Source organism: Chenopodium album, chromosome 17 (genome assembly GCF_948465745.1).
Source record: "Chenopodium album chromosome 17, dcCheAlbu1.1, whole genome shotgun sequence".
Taxonomy (NCBI): domain Eukaryota; kingdom Viridiplantae; phylum Streptophyta; class Magnoliopsida; order Caryophyllales; family Amaranthaceae; genus Chenopodium; species Chenopodium album.
In genome coordinates, this window is record NC_137850.1 from 967739 (window position 1) to 991635 (window position 23897).

General features: G+C 34.4%; 4 protein-coding genes across 7 annotated transcripts; 1 reads left to right on the forward strand and 3 right to left on the reverse strand.

Annotated features, from left to right (window-relative positions):
• Positions 1-3768: 3768 nt before the first annotated feature.
• Positions 3769-7197, reverse strand: LOC145589321 (E3 ubiquitin-protein ligase RING1-like). 4 transcript variants are annotated; one of them, XM_081645847.1, is made up of 2 exons: positions 5978-7197; positions 3769-4265 (listed from the first exon to the last, which is right to left on the reverse strand). In XM_081645847.1, exon 1 carries the CDS (start codon positions 7033-7035, stop codon positions 5989-5991), a length of 1047 nt encoding a protein of 348 aa, XP_081501973.1. In that variant the 5' UTR covers positions 7036-7197; the 3' UTR covers positions 3769-4265; positions 5978-5988. The 4 variants fall into 4 exon arrangements, with proteins under 4 accessions (XP_081501973.1, XP_081501972.1, XP_081501974.1 ...); XM_081645846.1 differs by lacking the exon at positions 3769-4265 and adding an exon at positions 4307-4990; XM_081645848.1 differs by lacking the exon at positions 3769-4265 and adding an exon at positions 4309-4692.
• An 878-nt stretch (positions 7198-8075) lies between these two features.
• LOC145587313 (sugar transport protein 10-like) lies at positions 8076-10784 on the reverse strand. The gene is made up of 3 exons (XM_081644045.1): positions 10326-10784; positions 9181-9807; positions 8076-8724 (listed from the first exon to the last, which is right to left on the reverse strand). The coding sequence occupies exons 1-3, from the start codon at positions 10782-10784 to the stop codon at positions 8257-8259; spliced, it is 1554 nt and encodes a 517-aa protein (XP_081500171.1). The 3' UTR covers positions 8076-8256.
• Positions 10785-11941: 1157 nt separating this feature from the next.
• LOC145587314 (putative pentatricopeptide repeat-containing protein At5g08310, mitochondrial) lies at positions 11942-16195 on the forward strand. The gene is made up of 2 exons (XM_081644046.1): positions 11942-14783; positions 15451-16195. The coding sequence occupies exon 1, from the start codon at positions 11972-11974 to the stop codon at positions 14546-14548; it is 2577 nt and encodes an 858-aa protein (XP_081500172.1). The 5' UTR covers positions 11942-11971; the 3' UTR covers positions 14549-14783; positions 15451-16195.
• Positions 16196-17464: 1269 nt separating this feature from the next.
• LOC145587315 (E3 ubiquitin ligase BIG BROTHER-related-like) lies at positions 17465-22922 on the reverse strand. Its single transcript, XM_081644047.1, has 7 exons — positions 22504-22922; positions 21396-21771; positions 21238-21287; positions 19639-19680; positions 19396-19517; positions 19208-19316; positions 17465-17734 (listed from the first exon to the last, which is right to left on the reverse strand). The coding sequence occupies exons 1-7, from the start codon at positions 22786-22788 to the stop codon at positions 17687-17689; spliced, it is 1032 nt and encodes a 343-aa protein (XP_081500173.1). The 5' UTR covers positions 22789-22922; the 3' UTR covers positions 17465-17686.
• Between the last annotated feature and the right edge of the window lie 975 nt (positions 22923-23897).

The window sequence follows — 23897 nt, forward strand, 5'->3', positions numbered from 1 at the left end:
AATATATATACTGATAGATATTATATTTACGATAATATTTGTCGCATATTAGGATAATTTTGTATATATTTTGTTATAGTTCGTATCCTTATCATAATAGGATTACGACTCTTGTAAACCTCTATATATATATTAATCAATGGTATACACTTCACGCTGAGGAGTTTTCCCGAAATCTAACATATACTTACACCTCTACCTAACGCAAATAAACATAAAGGTTTGTATAACCTTATTAATTACATTTCTTGAGGAATTGAAATTTGAAATTAAATCTTATAATATAAAAACAATGACAGGAATTGTACGATGATCTTAATTTATTTTATTTAGTTCTAAAGTGTACGATAATTAAATAGTGTGGTCTACTAAGATTTAATTAAAATTTCTATTAATATCTTGGATTTGTGCAAAATATAGATGGCAGGTACTAAAATGTCGCAGATTGTTGGCCAACAATAACATAAAGTCATGGTTTAATAATGTATTTTATTTTTATATGGTCAGATTTAAAACTGTTGCCTTGAATACATGGGAGGTTGTAGCCCAACCAAAACCCATCAAGTTGCAAAATAGATTCCCCAATTTTTATTTTTATTATTATTTTTTAATTATGAATTATGATAACACCAACTCATAAAGGGTCCATTTCCGTACGACCTAACGCATGACTACTCAACCAATTAGCCTTTTTATATAATTACTCCCATTACAATCGATTATTTCACATTTTATATACTCTAATTTCTAATACTTTTTACCATTAAATAAATACTTCGTACTTATTATTATTTATTATTATTATTGGAGAGTAAAGAATTAGTGGAGTTTTGTAGCTTAGTGATGACTATAATCAAGCTTTTGGCCGGTGGAAGAAAAACGTCAATCTTTGTTATTATATTTATTTCGAAATTAACATGGTTGGCATGTTTAACTAAATAATTTATCATGAAGTTAAACACGGAACATTGTTAATTCAATGGCAACACTTAAGGACTAACCTATGAATTTCTTATTACACTCAAAAGTGAGGGGTAATGTAAAAACCGCATTGTAAACTACGAAATATAAGACTACTTGTGAGTTGTCCTACCTAGGAAAAAGAGGAGAGAAAGTGTCATCTTGTAAGGTAATTGATCTGAAGTGTTACTCCTATTATATATATCACCAATTGATTTTAGTAAATCTCCTTTAAGTTTGTGATAAATGAATTAGGGCATGTTCTCATCAGATTAATTTCAGTTCATTTCAGCTTTAATAAGTTCACTTCAGTCAATGAGAACAGACCCTAAATTCTCCTCCTTTTGTAGTTTGGATTGACCTTACACATTTTGTATTCTTTTTAAAGTTAACAACTCTTTGTAAGTAACCGATCTGAAAGAGGAGATGACTTGGCTAGGAAAGGGTAGATAGTAAAATAAATACTACCTCCGTTACAGGTTATGTGCAACGATTAGACATTTTCCCTCTCTACTTTATGTCAAATCGTTGCACATAATTAACCTGTAACGGAGGTAGTAGAAACAAGTCCTTTTGTTTGGATAGAAGGTTTAAGAGGGAGAGAGATATATATCTATTTATCCTCCCTTATTAAAAAACTAGACCATCTCTTTAAAATTGGAGAGAATTGAAATAAAAATAATGAGCTGGATTTTCCTCCTTCCCTCCTCCATCTTTTCCTTTCTTTCCTTCTCCCATCATTTCCGTACCTTCCTTCTATCTTGCTTTTCAAAAAAGTATAGAAAAAACACGAGCACTTTCAAAACAAAAGTGTGTTATTTGATTTATTTTAAAAATATCGATCTATTAATAAAAATTACATGTTTTGTTAAAAACATGTAGGAATACAATATATTTATAAAGGTGTGCTAGTATTATTAGATGATACGCATTATTTTGCTGTTGACAACATATACAGCTTAAAGTTAAAGAACTTACAATTCTAAATATATTGACATACATAAAAATCCACATGCTAAAATAAAATATACTACTCCGTACTACTTATCATTTTGTATTTGAAAACTATACATATTTAAAGAAAAAAGTACAATTTATTGATAATTAAAAGAACATGGAACAGAAATTTGTGAAATGTTTTTTTTTTTTTTTTTTTTTTTTTTTTTTTTTTTTTTTTTTTTTTTTAGAAAATTTTGTAAGAAACCACATTTTAAATCCTTGTTTTTTGAAAAACCACCGAATTTAAAAATTTTGTTGTAATTCACCATTAACAACTGAACAAAAGATGACTAAGGCCCTGTTCTTTTGAGCTTCTGGGCAGAGCAGAGCAGATTTCAGCAGAGCAGAGCAGATTTCAGCAAAGCAGAGCAGAGCAGAGCAGATTGAAGCAGAGCCGAGCAGAGCAGAGCAGATTTCATTATTATTATTATTATTATTATCATTATTATTATTATTATTATTACTAATATTGTTATTATTACTATTATTATTATTATTATTATTATTATTATTATTATTATTATTATTATTATTATTATTATTATTATTATTATTATTATTATTATTACTACTACTACTACTACTACTACTACTATAATAATAATTGTAATGCTTTATTATTGTTATTAAATATTAAATATTATTATTATTATTATTATTATTATTATTACTACTACTACTACAATTACTACTACTATTATTACTATTATTATAATCATTAAATTTTATTATTAAAAATTAATTATTATTAATAATATTAATATTATTAAATATTAATTATATTATTATTAATATATTATTATTAAATATTAATTATATTATTATTAATATTATTATTATTATTAATATTATTATTATTAAATATTAATTATATTATTATTAATATTATTATTATTAAGTATTAATTATATTATTATTAAATATTAATTATTATTATTATTAAATATTAATTATATACTTCCTCCGTTTTCTTTTACTTGCAACACACCTTTTAAGCACGCAGTTTTAGGAGATGATTAGTGAGGGTAAACGAGCGATTTTATCAATATAATTTTTACACGAAAATTAGAATAGAGTTAAGTATCATTTGTAAAAATTATAATGAAAAATTTGTCCATTTATATTACATAAACCAGAGCTCAAAACACGTGCCACAAGGCTGTGTTGCAAGTAAAAGAAAACGGAGGATGTATTATTATTAATAAATATTATTTATTTATTTATTATTATTAAATATTAATTATTATTATCATTAAGTATTAATTATTTATTATTATTTTTATTAAATATACATTATTATTATTATAATAATTCAATATTAAGTATTAATTTTAAGCAGAGCAGAGCAGGGCAGGGCAGAGCAGAGCAGAGCAGATTGAAGCAGAGCAAAGCAGAGCAGAGCAAATTTCAGCAGAGCAAAGCATAGCAGATTTCAGCAAAGCAAAGCAGAGCAGCTCTAAAGAACGGGGCCTAAATCGTTAGTATTCAAAACACATTTTCCTACAATATGTGGTGAATTACCACAAAAATATTTGAATTGGATGGTTTTTTTTACAACATTTTTTTTTTAAAAAAAAAAAAAGTGATTTTTCACAAAAACAAGGATTTAAAATGTAGTTTTGACAAAACTTCATTTTCATTATGTGTTCCTTCATCATATATAATATATGTTATTCACATATGCAATATTACTATCATGCTAATTTAGTTGCATGATATGTTCTTGCAATGATTCTGTTAATTTGTATACAGTTGTTGAATAAATTCAATAAGGAATTTAATCGTAGAAAATTAGAAATCAAAGACGAATTTCGGAAAAGTAAAAACAATGGAGTCGAGAATGGTAAAGAGTAAAGCTGGGTCCTAAAATGAACCTAATCCATTGTGTGATGTGTCATGTATTTTAAGTACATCATATTATCACATCAACATTATCATTGTTACTACTCTCTGTTTCTAAATGATGGTTATATTTATCATTTTAGACATCTCCTTTGTTAGTTACGTACTTACGTTTCAATTGCAACTCTTTTTTATTTGTGATATACTCGGTATCTAGTAGAGGTAGGGTGCTCTTATTGTTAGAGGGTGAAAAAAACCCAAAGACATAACGCCGATTACAGCAAAGCAGCAGGACACTTTAAAACCCATTCCAAAGCATCATGCAAATGCAACACTCCTGAAACAGTGAAGCCTTGTCAATTTGTCATAGCTTGAGGCATCTCGAAGGACAATTAGCGAATGCACAATCCCTTGAAAATAAGGGACCTTCATAACCGTGTAGGCGTGTACAATCTGTACATTTCCTATCAGAAAAAGTAAAGATAAGCACAAAAATCACTTCTGTCTCCAGCATATGCATGTACGAAGTGGAATAGCAGATTTACAAGCATTAAGTACTTCAATTGAAGACAAGAGTGAAAGGTTTGAGCACAATCTCACACTTTGTATATTTGACAAACTCAAACCCAAGATATTGATGAAGTGCGGTATATACACAAAAAGTATTAGAGTTAATAGCTGATGCACAGACAACAGAGTGAACAAAGTTGTGCAGCTTCACCATAAAGCTGGCTGGACTGGAGCTGCTGCCCAACGTTCCCCGCCCAGATCATGCAGTAATATTTACACTATAATATACCGAGTAATATTAGCTGGAGTGCTGGACCATTTCATTGTTCGTTAACTCTTCTCAAAGAAGTAGATCAAAGCTTCACCACAAGGTCAATATAACTAAAGGAATGTCAGGAGGACAATATCAGTTTTAAAATTAGGCCAATTTGATTTCAAATACGATTTTGTACAAACACAAGTGACCAAATAGTAACAGCTAATATCAACACTGAAAACACTCTTCCTTCTCTAGCAACCTTTTCCTACCAATCTAACCCCAAATTGATGTGTATCAAACATATAAGATAAATAAATATGTCCATAAAGTGCAGCACCCTCCTCGAAAGTCTTGCAAAAAATGAGCTTGAGAGAATAACAAAATCAAATTATAAAGCTCTGGCCATAAACCTGCACAGAACTATAATGTTTAATATTTAAAATAATATTGTATACTCTGAAATGATCAACCCCTATGAAATCAATAACCCATATAATGAAGCAAAACTAAAAAAGGACATGAAACACTAGATGACCACATGATGAGCCAAGAATGCCAAACCCCTCACTCTCTCTCTCATATTGTGGCTGGCTAAATACATAATACTTAAAATGGAACAACCAACATGGCCTGACATTTTGATAATGGCATAGATCTATCATCTATGAGTCCATAAATAAGTTTTAAACAGAAAAACCACACTCTTGAACTCAATGATGTAGCATGACGATTAACATCAATGATGTAATGGCTGCTGTGTTACTAACAGAAATACCTAGAGTTTCATACAACACAATCAACCAGGGCTAGCATCCGCAGTAAACAATAGCAACAAACTCTACTAGCAATTTTTTAAGAGTTGCAATTGGTATAAACAGATTATTTCTTTTCTAGTGGTAATGAGGTGCTTGTACCAATCTAGAATTCCACAATCTTTGGCGATTGTTGTTTCTCTTCTAGTGGTGCGGTGGTACTAGGACCAGTAAGAATTTCACAAACATAGCAAAGCCAATCTATTCACCCAAACCCAAGGCAAAGTTCAACTCTTATCCCAATATCATTGCCAATGACATGATAGCACCAAGCAGAATAGTTGATAAGGGTTTTTGTGTTATAAAACTGGCTTGGAGTGGTAACAAATTTTTATAATACAAGTATCAATTTGACTAACCAAATACGAAGAATTGATTAATCCTAAATAATTTTTACCCTACACAACTTTGAGCTAAATCATTAGAAATATGTAATTAATTGATATAAAGAATTTTCGGCATTCTCCACCACCTATAAAAAATTAAGCCTAATATAATGTCAATTACAGTATAATATTTTCACAACTATCTACCCATAAAGCCAAGGACCAAAATGCAGAAGAAAGAGAGAAAGAAGGCACATTAAAAATTGTACCTTTCTTAACTTCAATCCAAGCTTTCATGCATTGGCTCCGAACCATGATCACAACCCCCACCACCACTACCACCTTGTCGAGCCCCCGAGCCCGGATTGTTGCCACTATTACTTCCTTCAGAGCCACCAAACATCCTAAAAGGCCACGACAGCGCGATTCTGAACCTCCTCTCACTATTTCTACCTTCTCCCTGCGATCCACCACTGCCACTCCCACTCTCTGATGACCCTTCAGAGTTCCCACCTTGTCCACCACCCGCCTTTTGATTGTTGTATTCCGGGTCATCGGTAGGCAACTCGTACCGGCAAACAGGGCAAGAATTATGAAGCTGAAGCCACGGGATCAAACAATCAGAGTGATACAAGTGCTTGCAGGGCATCTGTTTCGCGCTCGAATCAACCTCAAATTCGTTCATACAAACAGCACACGAATTCGAATCCGAATTCACAACCTCCGCAGTGATCACAACATTGGGCAAACCATCAATCGCTCGTTTTGAAGCCGGGGGAGTCCCGTATCGATTCGGATCATTCTCAGCAAGCTGCTGGATCAACTGTTCAAGACCCGGCCCTAAAAAATAATCCCCAAAATTGTTCGGAAGCCGGAAATTCGGATCACCCTGATCATTCTCAACAACAAATTGAACATTCGCACCACTTTGCTGTAGATTCTGAAGATAACTCTGCAGAAAATCAAACGGATTAAAAGCAGGAGAACCCGAAGAAGGTGACATCAAAGGTGAGAAATTTCTAGGGTTTTGCAAATCAATCGTCGTCGATGAGAACACAGCGGGCCCACCAGGCCCACGAGAGACCGCCGTGAAAAAAGGATCGGCGAGGAGAGAGAAAGGATCAGGGTAAACAGCAGCAGCAGAAGAACCGAAAAGACGATTAGGATTAGGGTTTTGCGGAATTGAATCGTATTCTTCGAGAAAACCACCGCTGCAATTAGGGCAAGAGAGATCAGAATTGGGCGTCGGAGTTAGGGTTACGGTGCGATTACATTGGTAACAGAAGTATGATTGCGGCGGCACCACCGCTACGCCGGCGGACGACATTTGATCGGAAAATTTGTGGAGAGGAGAGAGAAAATTAGGGGAATTGGTGAAGAAATTGAAATTGGGGGTTTTTGATTTGAAGAAGAGAGAATATTTCGAATTTGTGTGGGTTGAATTTATAGTAATTGGGGAATTTTATTGTTGAAAATAATAAAATAAAAATGCTACAGGATTCTGGAAGATACTAGATTTTGTATCATGTGTGGTAGAACTCATATGTTAACTCGAATACTCTATTCATTGTCTACTTTGACTTGTGCATACGGAAGTTTCCACGAGCTACTTTCGTCTTTGACTTTTATTTTTTTTTAATTTTTTACTGTATTGTATTAAATTGATGTATTTTTAAGGAAAACTTGCAAACTCTTTCAGATTGTGTAGCCCGTTAACTCGGATCAGGAGGGCATGTGAGAGATTTTGGCCCGGTAGGGCCCCTTACCAACCAAAAAAAAAAAAATAATAAATAAATTAGTGCTCCGTATTTTGCAATCCATTTAAAAAAAATTGCAAATTACAAGTTTTTATAAATTTGTAAATTGCAGTCCGATAAACTTTTTCATCGGTTAAGGTTTTAGGGGTCATTTTAGTTCTTAATAGTTTGATTTGAGCTCGGAATTAGCAAAAAAAATAACATAAGTTCCTCGTTTTTACAGCAAAAAATAGTTGTCCACAAATTGATATGTTATTAATAAAATATACTTCGTATATACTTATAACATATCTACAAAAGGATCTACATCAATGTATCATTTTTAGAATACAAATTTAATGTAGTGGCACTAATTGAAAAAAGGCCAATAGAGTCCTGGCATATTGCATTCACTAAAATTTTTCAACTAATAGATTGATCCTTTGTTGAGTACAAAGGGAAATAGTTAAGGTTGTCCATGCGCTGACACGATGCCTTTGTCCTTGGCACAATTAATCAAGGAAGAAGGGGTAGATCAGAAGGCCAAAATTTGTGTTTGGTTCACAATTTTTATTTTTTATTTTTTTATTTATTTATTTTTTTTTATCTCGTGTATCATTATGTTGTAATTGAATGATTTATAAATAAAAAATGTTATTGGTTTGATACATTGTTTGTAATTTAGTTCGATCATTAAAAAAATGCTGAACACAAATTAACTTATAAAAAATGACTTGAATAAATCAACACCAACCATGAAATTTGAACATGTCCTTTTGAATGAGGTGGTTCTACTTAATTTTTTTTCCCCCCTAAGCATTTAGCATTTTTTCAGCATTCTTATTAGAATGATGGCCAACCAAGTTATCAGGGATGTATGATCCCCAGAACCAATGTGCCTTCCACACACCATACATTTCTTCGATAGGAACATTTCTGGTCTCGGGCAAGAAGAAGAAGATTGTGATTGTCATGATGATGACAAAACCAGCAAAAAAGAAGAAGAGACCAAATTTCATGGCACACAACATGTGTAAGAAACATTGCGCGATAATGAAGGTGAACAACATGTTGACGGAAACATTGATACTTTGTCCTGCTGATCGAGTCTCCAAAGGAAAGATTTCACTAGGAACTAACCATCCCAAAGGACCCCATGACCATGCAAATGCCGCAACATAGATGCATATCAATGCTACTACGATATTTGCATCAGTTTTGTTTATTAACCCGACCCCTGTGACTCCAAACTTTAGGCCAAGAACTACACCAATAATCACCTACCAAAAAAAATGATTAGTATGAGTAAATTGTATGTGCAAATATGCAAGTGTGTCCATTAATTTAGAATGGACACAAAAAAGAACGTGTGACAATTAAATTGAGACTAACGACCTATTCACATTTAGTCATTTACTGAGCTGAACTAAACTGAATAGAGCTAAAATGAATATTTTATAAGAGAAGGAAATTAGGAGCTGAACTGAACTGAACTGATTGGAGTTGAACTGAACTGATTGTAGCTGAACTTAATTGAACTGAACCGAAATTAAGCTAAAGTGAACAAGCCCTAAGGGTCTATTATGATTTACTGAACTGAAATGAGCTTAACTAAATTGTTTATGAGAGAATGAAATTAGGAACTGAGCTGAGTTGAACTGAATTGAACTGAACTAAAATTAAGCTAAAGAGAACGGGTCCTAAATGAGCATGTACGGTATAATTTTGTAACATACCTGAGTTATAATCATTTGAAGACCACCTTGGATGAAGAGAGCCCTACGACCAAAGCGATCAACACAAACAATGGAGACAATGGTGGCGACGACATTGACAACCCCGGTAATGAGAGCCGACATGAGAGAAGCATCATCGCCAAACCCAATAGTCCTGAAGAGGAGAGGAGCATAAAACATGATGACATTAATCCCAGTAATTTGTTGGAAAAAAGGGATGATAATAGCAAAGGTAAGTTGAGGCCTATTGTGACGTTGCATAATGTTACTCCATGGTTCTTTAACTTTTTTAGACAATTCATATGCTTCAAGAATGTCATCAAACTCCTCTTTAACGTTCTCGGTTCCGCGAATTTTCTTCAACAAATCCCTTGCTTGGTCTTGGTGGCCTCTATCAATCAGAGAGTTTGGGGTGTCTGGTAAGATCAAGGCACCAACAGTGATCACTAAAGCCGGTACACCGGCGAGTCCTAGAGCAATCCTCCATCCTTTCTCCCCCATTTTTTGTGCAAAGTAGTTGATGAGATTGGCAGCCAATATACCAATTGTAATTGCCAATTGAAATCCAATATTGAGAGCCCCTCTAATTTGTGGTGGTGCCATTTCTGATAGATAGATTGGTATAGACTGCAATTTTTATGTGTACATCAACATAGACCACTGTGTTATTTTTTATTAGAAATAATCGATTAACATATACTAATATACTATTTTTGTTTCTGAAAGTTCTTTACACTTTTAACTTTATTGATTTTTAAGTTTTGTTCTCTTTACCTTATTATTGTTAAGAATAAACGATATCTAAATAGAAAATCAAACCAATTTAAACCATATACATAACAATTTAGACCATACCAGTTCAGACTTTAGAAAATTCAACCCAAAACACCTTATATAAGGTGTATATAATACTAACTAAATTATATCTATTACAATGCATTACCATGAGAAACAATGTTAAAGAATTCATCAAAATGCATTTGTGTAATATTTATGGTCATTATCAAAGACTTATGTACGCGTGTATTGAAGATTATTGTCGTGACAGGTAAATTGGTAAAGTATAAAGAGCTTTTAGAAACTTATATCAAGAATCTTGTTTGTACGTAAAATATCGAGAAATAAACAATAAAAGGTAAAATTACCTGATTACTAAAACCAATGCCTATACCAAGTAAAATACGACCAACAATAAGCATCTCAACATTAACAGCAAATGCATTAAGAAGTGCACCAGCAAGAAAGACAACTCCACCAAAAAGCATAGAAATTTTTCTTCCAAAAGCCTTGGTCACTTTAGATGCAAAAAAAGAGGCAATTAGTGCTGCCAAATAAAGAGAGGAAGTAAACAACGTTAGCAACTCGTTATTAAATTTGCAATATTGGTTTTGCCCTGATGCTTTTTTTTCTGCTGCATACACTGTTGGAAAAAACTTGTGTAGGAAAATATCCATGGACGTTACACCCCCGGATATTCCGATATCATACCCAAATATAAGGCCACCCGTGGCAGCCACCAAGCACGTAACTATCACAAAGCCGGTAACACGGCCTTCGTATTGTTTACCTCCACGACCACCCGTTACAATCACTCCTCCTGCCATGTTTATGATGAGTAATGTAAACTACTATAACATACAAGATAACACTCGTTAAAGAAAAGGCGAACTTTTTATCTAAGCTAAAAGTTTTATTAATAACTTTGATACATTCGTTCACTTTTTCTTTGGGTGTCTCAAATGTTTAGATTATTGAATTGACCCTTTAGCGTGAATAATGGCAGAAGGTACCTTGTTTTGTTATCATTTTGAAACAATTTATAATCTCCTTAAAATAATTCCTATATTTGGGGAGGATTTTTAGATAAACTACATTGAAAAGCATGGTTGATAATGCTTAATTTTGTATCCTTAGATAGATTTCTGCTATTTTTGCTGATTTGATAGTTGTCTTAAGGTCTTAATATAGAAAAAGATAAGGGTTAACCATCAACTAGTTATAAACTTGTTAGGGATGGAGACATCTAACAAGCAATGCAACTACTACCACTAGAAGTAGAATAATTTTAAAAAAAAAAAAAAAATTAACAAAATTATTCATAATACACGACAACTTTCGATAATGGCGTCATTAAAATTTAACTCAATGTTGGGTGCAAAGTGCTAATAATGTGCAAATCACAATAATATTATATACTAGCATGTCCAATCAAATTGTTGTAAAAAAATTTAGGACACCAAAACCCAACACGGGTTTATTGTGCTCATGCTCCCTAGGCCAAGTGCTATCATGAGATTCATGACCACGACCTACATAATAGATACTTACCAATTTTAGGCATTTGTCCATTGATCTACAAATAAGATACCAACTCATTTAAACTCTCTGAACATTTGTTGGATTAACAAGATGTTATCACTCCAATTTTTCAATCTAACCCAAGATAATTTTACTATGATTACTAAATTTGATGTATTAATCTCGGTCTCACTCATTCCCAAACAAATTAAATAAAATTCACGGTTAAACATGACATGCACCCTAACATAAAAAAATCCCGTTAAGTCATTCTTTAGCCGACTTGTATTAGGTCATACATTTTTCACACGTCGTTGCGTCGTACCAAGTTCGCTTTCAAACTAGCACGACCCCGTGTCATCCCCAAGTCACGAAAGTAGTCTCAAGAGTCCCAACAAGAAACTAATAAAGGAAAAACACATCAAACAAATTTATGCTATTCAAAGAAGATCTGAACGGCAGTGACTGTGAGTGATATGAATGTTCACTCAAAATGCGACGCCATTACCATCCTCGAAGCTCTCTCTTCAGTGCATTACATCAAGCATTCATCAAAAACCATTCCCTTCATAAATCAACGGATTCAATCAAACTCTTCCACTTTTCTGCTGCTCAATTCATCACCAATTTGTCTTTAATTCCATCATTCTCCAGAAAGTTTAGCTCTAACCCTTACAATCCTAATCTTTCTCCTGATAGTATAGAGATTATTGATGGGTTGATTTCAATTTTTACCCAGAATCGTTTTGAGACCAATAACAGCAAAGAACTGAGTCAACTGGGTTGCAGACTCACCCCTGAAATCGTTGAAGCTGTGTTAAAGGGCATTAGGAATTGGAAAGTTGCGTACAGATTCTTCACTTGGGCGAAAACCCAGAAAGGTTATTTTCATAATTGTTATACTTTTAATGCTATGGCTTCAACCCTATCAGGTGTTCGACAAAATGCCCCAATGAAAGCTTTAGCTTTAGAATTGATTGATTCTCGTTGTTTTATGTCTCCTGGGGCATTGGGATTTTTTATTAGGTGTTTGGGGAGAGTAGGATTGGTAGAAGAAGCTAATTTGTTGTTTGATCGAGTTAGGGAGATGGGTCTTTGTGTTCCTAATAATTATAGCTATAATTGTTTGTTAGAGACCATAGCTAAATCGAACTTGTGTGTTCTAGCTGAGAAGAGATTGAATGAAATGCAGAGTTTTGGGTGGATGGTTGATAAGTATACGATGACGCCGCTTCTCCAGGTTTATTGCAATGCTAGGGAGTTTGATAAGGCTTTGATTATTTTTAACAAAATGCTTGAAAGAGGATGGGTTGACTCCCATATAATGTCAATCTTAGCTGTGTCTTTCAGTAAGTGGGGGGAGGTGGATAGGGCATTTGAGCTGATTGAAAAGATGGAAGATTGCAATTTGAGATTGAATGAGAAGACATTTTATGTATTAATACATGGGTTTGTATCTAATTTCAAAGTTGATAAGGCCCTTCAACTGTATGAAAAAATGCGTGGATCAGGGATTTTAGTTGATATTGGTGTCTATGATGTGCTGATTGGAGGTCTTTGCAAGATTAAAAAGCCTCATAGAGCTTTAAGTTTGTTTTCAGAAATGAAAGATTCTGGGATTTCTCCTGATGTTGGTATACTCACAAAGCTTCTATCTTTCACTGATGAAGAGGAGACAATGGCACAATTACTTGAGGAAAACGGAGAGTGTCTTGATAATGAATCAGTGAAATTGGTTTATAATTCTGTTTTGAATGGTCTTGTTTGCATTGGTTTTATTGATAGAGCCCTCGAGTTGGTGAAAATGATGATGGAGGAAAAACCTCAGTATGGTAGTAGGTTAGAGAAGTTTTTCAAGCTTAAAGGAATTAATTGCTTGGACTCATCTTCGTTTAGTATAATCATTAATGCTCTATGCCAAAATAGCAGATTGGACGAAGCACTTCAGCTCTTTGGAGCTATGGCGAAATTTGGCTGCCAAAAGGATACACTCTTGTACAACAATTTAATCGATGCTTTAAGCAATGCTGATAGAGTAATTGACAGTCTTAACCTCTTGGAAGAGATGAAGCAATCAGGAATTGGGCCAACTCATTTCACCTACAACTCCATATATGGGTATTTTTGTAGAAAAGGGGATGTCATTGGAGCTACAAGTATAGTGAAAGAGATGTGTGTTTACCGCCATCAACCATGGATAAAGAATTCTACGACACTTGTTAAACAGCTGTGTAGACATGGGAGAGCAGTGGAAGCTTCTAATTTTCTTGCTAAATTGGTGGAAGAAGGTCTTGTTCTGCATGTAGTTCCATATTCTGCTGCTATTGATGGGTTTTTCAAACTTCAGGAAGTTGACCGTGCTCTGGAGTTGTTTCGTTATATATGTTCCCATGGTTACGGACCTGATGTAGTCACCTACAATATTTTGATTAATGGCCTCTGTAAAGCAAATAGAATGTCAGAAGCTGAGAACATGTTGAAAGATATGCTTGCTCAGGGACTTATCCCATCAACTGTAACCTATAACTCTCTTATTGACGGATGGTGCAAGATTGGTAATGTAGATCAGGCTATCATTTGCTATTCCAAAATGGCCGGAGAAGACAGGGAACCCAGTGTCATAACCTATACAACTTTAATAGATGGGCTATGCAATGCTGGGCAGCCTCACGATGCGCTTAAGCTTTGGAATCAAATGGAGATAAAAGCATGTTGCCCCAATAGAATTGCTTTCATGGCTTTAATCAGTGGCCTCTCCAAGAATGGCATGCCTGATACGGCCCTATCTTTTCTCTGTGAAATGGAGAAAAAGGAAATGAGTGCTGACATTTTTGTTTATATAGCTTTGTTGGATTCTTGTATGTTGAACAAGAACCATATCTTGGCTTTGGACATATTGAAGAAGATTGTTGAAAAAAGAATGTTTCCAGACCCTGTAGATAAAAACTATGCAGTTGTAAGAAATGCAATAGCCAAACTGTGTGATGATCCTTCTACTTCTTGCAATGTTAATACTCTCCTTGCGAAAGGTGGCATCTCCAATGGTTCCTTGAATTGGGGTGAAGAGTGAGGCTGGGGAGAATCCCATTATTTGTTTGGAAGCTGATGCATGAGTTTAAGCCAATATTTAATTAAATTTTAGGCCTAAGACCATCAGCATCGGATAACAATTTGAAAGCTTCATGCTATGAGAACTGTGAATTTAGAGCATTCCCATCCTTCTTACATGGAGAAGGTTGTTGACTTCAATCATCACCTGGCAATTTTTTGTAATGACTTCGAGTATTGCCATATCTCCAACACAGGTACACTTCCAGCTATAATCTAATTTGTTGAATGAATTTACTAATATTGGTGTTCATTAGGGGACAGTGGTTATCAAACTATGTCACTGTTGGATTGGTAATGGCTCCAAAATTTTGCATGGTGTATATTATAATGGGGCTTGAGGCACTGGGTGCTAGGATACGAGCCTATGAGGCTGACTTTGTAGTTCATTGGTCATATATACAACTCTTATCATATTTATAAAGTTTCATAACATATATAAGAAAGTGTTTTTTCCCCCATACTGCTTGAGCTGTTTTCTTCTGTCTATGTACTCAATTCAAGAGCGTGCCTAGGTGTGCATATTAACATGTTTACCCCAAATTAATCCTGTGATGATTTTTCAGTCTGCACTTTATTTATTTATTTATTTATTTTACTTTCCTTACTGTATTCCTTGCTCTTTTGTCCTATACCTTAGTAAATTTTCAGTTGCATCTGAGGAGACATGTTATATAATGTGTAGCAATATTTTTAAGAGGAAACCTTTTATCCTTTTTAGATTGTTTCCACACTACTTAATAACATATTTTCATTAGCTCCCAAACACATAATATGTTTGTCATATCTCTTGGCATTTTCATTGTGATTGTGATTAGTTGCATCCTGCTATTGATTGATGTCTTGTTCTTCCTAATCGAACAGGGTAACTACTTCAGAGAATTTCATGAAAGTTCAATAACTTTGGAGAAGCAGTCGATTTTCTGATATTACAATATCTCATGGTGAGAGAGATACTAATTTTTCCACCATGACTGTTCGCAATTCTTGGTGCACTATCTTCTTCACTACTCAATGCCATGGGTAAACTATCCCATGAATACCAAGGAAATGGTTAACTTCCGACCACAAAACATCTTTGAACATTCTCTCCACTGAATCGCTGATCATTGATATAGATGTATACTTTTGATTATTGAGCTATGTTGCAAGTATTATGACAGTTCATTCAAAGGAAGTGTTGCAAGTAAAGAGAAACAGAGGAAGTATTTAATATTGACCCTTCCTCCTCACTTTGGGATCCAAGGAAGGACCTATTGCGGGTGCTTGCTTTACTTTGACCTTCTTGAACCACCACAGCATTGACAACGGGATTAATCGTATTTGTGGGATTGTGTATTAGATTTATGAGCATCCTGGCCTTCCTCGTATCATCCACTGGAGCAGTTCATTCTACATGTCATTTTACGATTTTGGTATAGGATTTGTCTTGCAGTGTGTAGGTTGAGTAGTTTACCTGTATAAAAAAATGGTACATATATGAAGTATTGCAGTTTATTACAAGGGTTCAACGATTGTTCACAATATCATCTGCAGTCATTTGCTTGTACATACATGTTTGTAAGTTTGTATTGGCCTATGTGCTCTCTGATAACAAGGATAGATTTTATCAAATAGCACCTTAAGATTTTATCTTCCCTCTCATTTATGTAATGGGTTCTTTAAATCAAATCAATCTCTTGCATAAAAGATCTTTATTCTTAAGAGAAAAAAAAATATACGATCTCTTTTGATTTGAGTCTTTATTCAAGAATTTTCGTTTTGACTAGAGTTGGACAAAAAAATCGCAAGTAACTCAAATGAGTAGAATGGATGATTAAGGTTTTTCATATTATTAATTCTGAGGATAATTATCAAATGGCTACAATGAAATTGTGGTCATTGTAGAATAAATTCCAACCCTCCATTTAATAAAATTAATCATATCCATTCATTAAGTTGATTTTAAAATACATCTTATCGGGTGGGGCTGAGGGAAGGTTGTTTTCGGGGGGGGGGTTAGGGGAAGGGGGAGGTTTTTGGCCAAGTTGGAGTTGTTTCCGATTGGGCTAGGGGGAGGGGTGGCTGGTAGGGAGGATAGGGTTTTTTCAGAATTTTTTTATTTTTTTGGATCACTCACGTGATTTCACATGTCGAAAAAACCTATTATATTAGGTTGATGACCAGTTAGGACGGCTAGAGACAAACTGATATCAAAGGTGGGATTATTATAAACTAATTCAATTTAGGATTATTCAGAGTAAATCGTCCAAAATTAGGACTATTAAAGTGAATTTTTCTTTTACCATAAGCATGTTGCACAATAAGAAACTACTCGTACCCCTTATTTTAGGTTTAAGGCAATGAAAACATGTTTTACCATAATAATGTTGCACGATAAGTAACTATTCGTACCCCTTATCCAGTATCCGGCACCATAAATTAAAAGAAAAGCGGGAATAAATGTTACTTCATTTTCATCTCAAGCTAAAAAAGAAATTTTCCAGAGAACAAGAAAGAGGCTAATTGGGGTAAAGGTGTGGTGTGAGCCTGAGGCACCAACAATGAAGTCTATGCTCCCCTACTAGACTTTGAAATATACATGCCAATAAGTCCCTAACAAGATATATTTTGGTTGAAGTGTAGATTACCGAGTATATTTACACCTGTTTTGACAATACAATGGACAGTACAATTTTCATTCTTCACTACTAATAGGCCCTGCCTGGAGAATCCTATAAATGTTCAGGTCTCACAACTACCTGAAATCAATAATTTACTCTGCAGAAGTTACACCATAGGCTTATGCTATGATCAAATACAGTACGCCAGAATTGATTACACAAACATTATGGAGTAAGAAAGATTAATTAAATATTACACCGGGAAACCTGCATCCTACGCCAAAAAGCAAAAGGCATTGATATTGAACTCCAGTGAGAAAAAATTGAGACAAAAGAAGGTTTTCCATTCTCAAACGGGGAATAATCAAGAACAGATACAATAACCGAAGAATTAGTTTGTCCCCTGGAAAGAAAAGCATGACAACCTGATCTATGGCCTTTAATTGGCAATTTCATATAGAATCTAATATACACCAAAGTATCATCTATTCCATTTCTTAGCTATTCTGAGACGTTGAAACCTCTGCACTGCAAACAGGACACGCCTGCATCAACAAGTAGAACAGATAAGGAAACAGTAGATCTCCATAGCCGAACAAGAAAAAGAAGATAAAAGAAATATTGCTACATGACCGAACAAGTTCCCCATGGGGATAAGCTATGTTAACTCCTAGAACATCTCAACAATGAGAAACAATTTTATCACTCCTCTTTGTGAGAAAAGCAAAGAGAACAGTGCTATTTGTCTATCACAGTGGAAGTATTAAATCAATTTTTGGAAAATCAATTCCCTTCAGTAACCATTATACAGATGTAAATAGTCCAAATCCAATGCATGATAATTCAGATGTGGAGTCTACTCGAGTTTTCTTCTAATCAATATTGCATCAAGGTTTTAAATCATTTTAATCACAGCATTTCAAATAGTTGACCTATAAACATATCATAATTAAATTACAATAAGACTTGCAAAGAAATTCCTTAAGATAAATCTACAGAAAATATTTCCACGACATAATACAATGTGCAAATTAGTGGTCTTTCTTGCCAACTTTGCAGATGAAATTTTCAACATGCCTAAAGCATAACAATCACTTAGCAATCTCCAAACATGGACGCTACATTAATGCATGTTAGCTATAGTGCATAATTATTAATTTTGAAAAGTTTCCAATTAGCTGTGCATCACCAATCACACATAGTTGAAAAGGTACTTGCTCTTAATCTAAGGCACCTATTGGAACAGGACAGTCCATTCATATACAGGGCACAAGAATATAAAACCAATATGCTAGTACCAAAATAAAAAGCCCCATTTCTCCTATTGTCCCATTTCAAAGCCCCAAATCTCATTGAAGGAGGTCCATCATCCACAAACTTGTTTTCAAATTCACATTGATCAACAAAACCCCTCTAACACACTACCTTCTATTTTTACCCAATTACAATTACTCTCCTAGAAACCCTTTCCCAGTGGGTTTTATTTACAGACGGAGGGAGTATAATGGGTAGAATTTATGAAATACTAGCACTGACTGATGACTCTCAGAGTCTCAGTAGTCTGCAGCACAAGTCCAAGCTAAACATGATTAAACTCTATAGACTGATTAATTCATTTTCATATGAGAGCCTTTAATTTGAGAGTTAGGGACAATGAATTAGTCCCAGTAATTTGAGAAAGTCTAACAAAACAACAAATTAATCTCAATACAAAAGGTTTCTCATTGCAAGGGTCAGCAGGAGAAAGTGATCCTATGGTTGTCAATATTATGCAGAACTTTATTGAATACAGATCAGGTCAACAACAACCAATTATGTGTCCTTCTGTTGGCATAGACAAGGGTTCAAGGAGGCCCAGATGCATGCAGGGTTTTGTAAGATAAAGTAGCCAGCTTACAAGATTAACACACAATTATTCAAGAAATACTTGACTGTAAAATATGAACTATTGGACATGTGAATGTACAATTGAAAAGGCATAATGAATATCAGATATTAGGTTTCCAGTGCTACCTCACCTTGTTTATTTTCAACCAATCATTTATGCAATCTGAATGATAGGCATGCTTGCAAGGGAGTGTGGTCATTCCATCACCATCCTCATAGTCTAATCGGCAAATGACACAACTGCAAAAGCAGCAAAAAAAATTACACCAACATATCATAAAGAGTATTAAGAAAAGAAACCTATTCCTGTCCCACTTACGTATCTGTCTCTGTTTCTTCATTGTTTTGGCATTTATAATTTGTCGAAGGCAGCGATGCAATTGTATCAGCTGATAATCCTCTACTCTCTGTACCAACTACATCACCGAGAGCTATCAGTTCCTGTCAATATTGAAGTGAGCTTCATTAAGTCGAATACAATTACATCACTCGTCAGGAACAACATCATACACAATCTGATTACAGAATTGTTGACCATGCATTCTAAAAATACCAGAATTACCTCATAGGAAAGTTCATCAGGGTCAACCTCCTCCCACGTATCCTGAAAGATAGGAAGTAAAAACCCACATATTTCAGGAAGGCCAGAAAAAGAACCAGAGAAAATTGAGCGATCAGGAATTGAAGACAAAAAATAAATGTGAAAGGTTCACAAAGCAACAGGTCAAAGGTAAAATTTTCAATAAGTTAATATGCTAACATCCATTAAACAAACAGTTTTCCTAATTACATATTCCAGGTAGCAGGCACCCCCTTGCACCCAAAAAAAAAACTCTCCATGCCAAAGTTTCAAAAAGTTGCACTTTTCCCATGAGAATAAATATCCAATATCGCTCCAAAAACAACAATGTCTTCTAAGTTTTAAATGATACTCTGTAGTTTATGGTATGAAATACATACATAGTAAACAAGATTACTTTACAAATCAATCAAAGAATTTCCTTCCCTTACCCTATTATCCCAAAGATGAATCACCATGAAGATGAACAATTGAATATAACCTCCTAAAAATATCTTGTGCCTTTTAGGAAGGTATATTAATAAGGTCTCAAGTCTAAGGTATAACATGAGATAGTGTTTCTATATAAACTATGTGTAGAGTATCTTCTGAGCAACATTTCAATTTGGATAATGGACTAAATCACATGTTAGACGGAACCCTTTAACTTCTTGTTCACTCTAAATTAGTAGCCAAGTGAATAAGTGATGACTCATAGGACAATGGAGTGATAAAAACATCTTTGCCATTGTGGAGGTAGGGATAGAAAATAAGTCATATAAGACCTGGACCTAATACACTATGCGAGAGGGACTTAAGTCCAAAACACATACAAAGGAAGCTGAAGTGAGAAAAGGAGTCTCCATAATAGCAACAATCATCTCAATTTAAATCAGACATAGGGATCAATGGGAAAGCAACCAACAAAAGGCTTTTGGATTGAAATCAAGTTACTGTGCAACTGCGCCAATACAGCATTTGTAATGGTTTAAAACTCCCAGGGAGCCCTTGCATGTTCAGGCCTGGGGGAAGGGGATCAATAGGAAAGCAACCAGCAAAAGCTCTTGGATTGAAATCAAGTTACTGTGTGACTGCACCAATACAACAATCCGTGGCAATGGTTTAAAACTCCTATGGAGCCCTTGCATGTTCGGTGTCCACAACTTGTTTATCTCTTGATAAATAACAATAAGTTGACAAGCTATTTAAAAAAAAGTTGCATGCCACATAGCATACTTGAAGAAACTAGTGTTGGAGATAATAATAATAATAATAATAATAATAATAATAATAATAATAATAATAATAAAAAATCTATCAATGAGAGATCTAAGTATAATACACATAATTACACAATGACCAAATACTAACATAAACGGTCAAATTTTATAATTTTTTTTAACTCATATCTAAGTTACAAAAGGAATTAATGACAATGTTTCATGTAATTATGCTTTAAAATTATATTCTTTTCTCTCGATCACGTGAAATGCAAACCAAAAAAGTTACTTGTCTGAAGTGTCTTCTAAAGCAGAAATAACCAACAAATACATAGTAACTAATAGATAACCCATAAAACAACTTTGAAAAGAGTAACACTACCTGAGAATTTTCCCTATGAGCCCTATGATCCTCCACATCTACTATTTCTCCTGCAACCATGAGACAGTTAATATTAAGCCCATAGTCCTTATACTAATCATATGATGAATTAGAATGTAACATTACTAATCCAGAACTCATGTACAGACCACACTTACGTTCAGTAATGCCAGCCATAGCCAACAATCTAGCAGCCATTTCCCTCTCTTCAGCATCCTGTAAGGCCCTTGCATATGCCTCATCATCAGGATACGCGCTAGGATCAAGTTCAACATGAGGTTCATCGTTATCTCCAGAATCATCATGAGCGTGAACATCAAACGCATCCTCACCCTCGTCATCATAATGGTCAATATATTCCTCATTCTCCTCGTCATCATCATCATCGTCATCGTCTTCATCATCATATTCATGATCATGGGAATCACCAAAGTCGTCATCCTCATCATCAGGAATATAAATTCCAGTCTCCCACCTTCCAAAACCAATCCCACCCCTGCCCCCATTCATGCTTAGCATCATGTATGCCCTTTCCTGCTCAAAAACAAATCACGAAAACCAAGTAAATAACAGATTTCACATTAAGCACATTCATCGAAATTACATTCTGTTCGTCATCACATTTGCAGAAAACAAACACTTTACTATTTCCAACTTTATTCAAAATTGTCAAGCTCCCCAATACAAACGAACAAAAAGTTCACGTAGATTACTCCCTCCACCCCTAAATGTATGCTCCTACACGGGTTTAAATATTTGGTTGTATAAAACTGATGGACACGTAATATAGTATGTCCAAATTTTATCGACAACAAAGTTTAGTACTAAGATCACACGTCGATTAGGTTATTAGGGCAATGGAAACGTCTTAAAAAGGAAAATGGAGCTTGCATATAAGGAATAAAGGACGGATGAAATTACAACAATTAACCTTCAATACACAATTACACTACTGAGATCACACGTCGATTAGGTTATTAGGACGGATAAAATGGAGCTTGCATATAAGGAATAAATAAAAAAACAATCAATTAGCTAACAAACATAAATAGAACTATAAAAGCAACTCATAAACTTCTAAATTCGTCATTTAAGTTTAAAAATTAAGCTTTCATTACACAATTACAATATTAGTCATTACTAAAAAAAACACCATTAATAATAATAAACAAAAAAATCAAAATCAAAAGCAACTCATAAATTTCCAAATTCATCGCTTAAATTATAAAATAAAAACTTCAAAACATAAAATGATAAAGAAATTACCTGCTCCTGTAAAGTGCGGGCAAGAGCGAGGTCAGCATCAACCTGACTGAGGTTAGTGAAGGGAGTTCTTGAAGACTGTCGAGAGAGACCAGCACCGTCCGATCCATCATCGCCATCAACGGCGACGGAATCACCGCCGTTAACGACGGCGGAGTTGGAATTTGTAGAAGTAGTAGTAGTAGAAGAAGTGATATCGGAATTAGGGTTAGGGTTTGTTGTGGCGGAATCGTCGGTGGATGTTTTAGCAGCGCCACCATCGACGACGATCTTTGAGTTCTCATCCATGGCGGCGGAGAATTATCGGCTTTTTTTTAATTTGATTTTTTTTTTCTTTTGACGGAAAAAAAGTGACGAAAAAATTCGTAGAATGTTGAATTGAATGGGGAAGAGAGAGAGAGAGAGTTTGAAGTTTTTTTAAATGAAGATGAAAACCTGAATGAGAAAAAAAAAAAAAAAAATATATATATATATATATATATATACACACATATATATTACCTCCGTTACATATTAGTTGCAACTTTTTCTAAAATAGGGTGCTACACATTAGTTGTAACTTTTCACTTTTTTTTTCTATTTTAGTAAGTTTTTTCAAATAAAAGTACAAAATTAACCTTACTAAAAAAACTCATAAACACTATTAACTACCTAAATCATATTTCATTAAACTCCTAATCTAACTTATAACATAAATTAAAACAATTCCATTCCAAAGATTCATTCAAGATTTCAAGTAGGTAACTCCCACAAAATTGTCAGAACACCCAACACCCCATTCTTAACGTCGCTATCGCCGCCGCATCTAACCACCACCGTCAACGTCATCGCTGCTCATCACCATATTCAAAGTCGCCCCTTACTGTTCCTTTCTCTCTCTTCTTTTTTTTTTTTTAATTGTTTAGATATAATGGTTTGAGGGGTGAATAGGCTAGTTTAGGGTGGTTTCGGTGTGGTTCAAGGTGGGTAAGGGTAGTTTTGGGTTGGTTTAGGGTGAGTGAGGGTGATTTTGGGGCTGAATGAGGGTGGCTGTTTTGGGTTGATTTATGGCGAGTGTTGGTGGTTGTAACACCCCAATAATTCTCTCTTTAAACCCGGGAGTAACCTGAACAATATTCAAGAGAATTACTAGCGTACTACCGCCACGTGTTCAAACGTTAAGGCTATATCAGAATTTAGCAGCGGAAAACTAAATCAGTTATAAATAAGTTTCAAAACCAATAACCAAAACTAAATTAAATCTTACAACTTGGAACCATTAAGGCCCTTATTCAAAACCCAATTTAGTTAAAATAGTATAAAATGAAATTGAGTTTAATGAATTCAAAAGTAAATAGCAAAATAAATAATGAAAAGTAACCAACACTCCACTCAAAATCCCACAACCTTGATGCGAA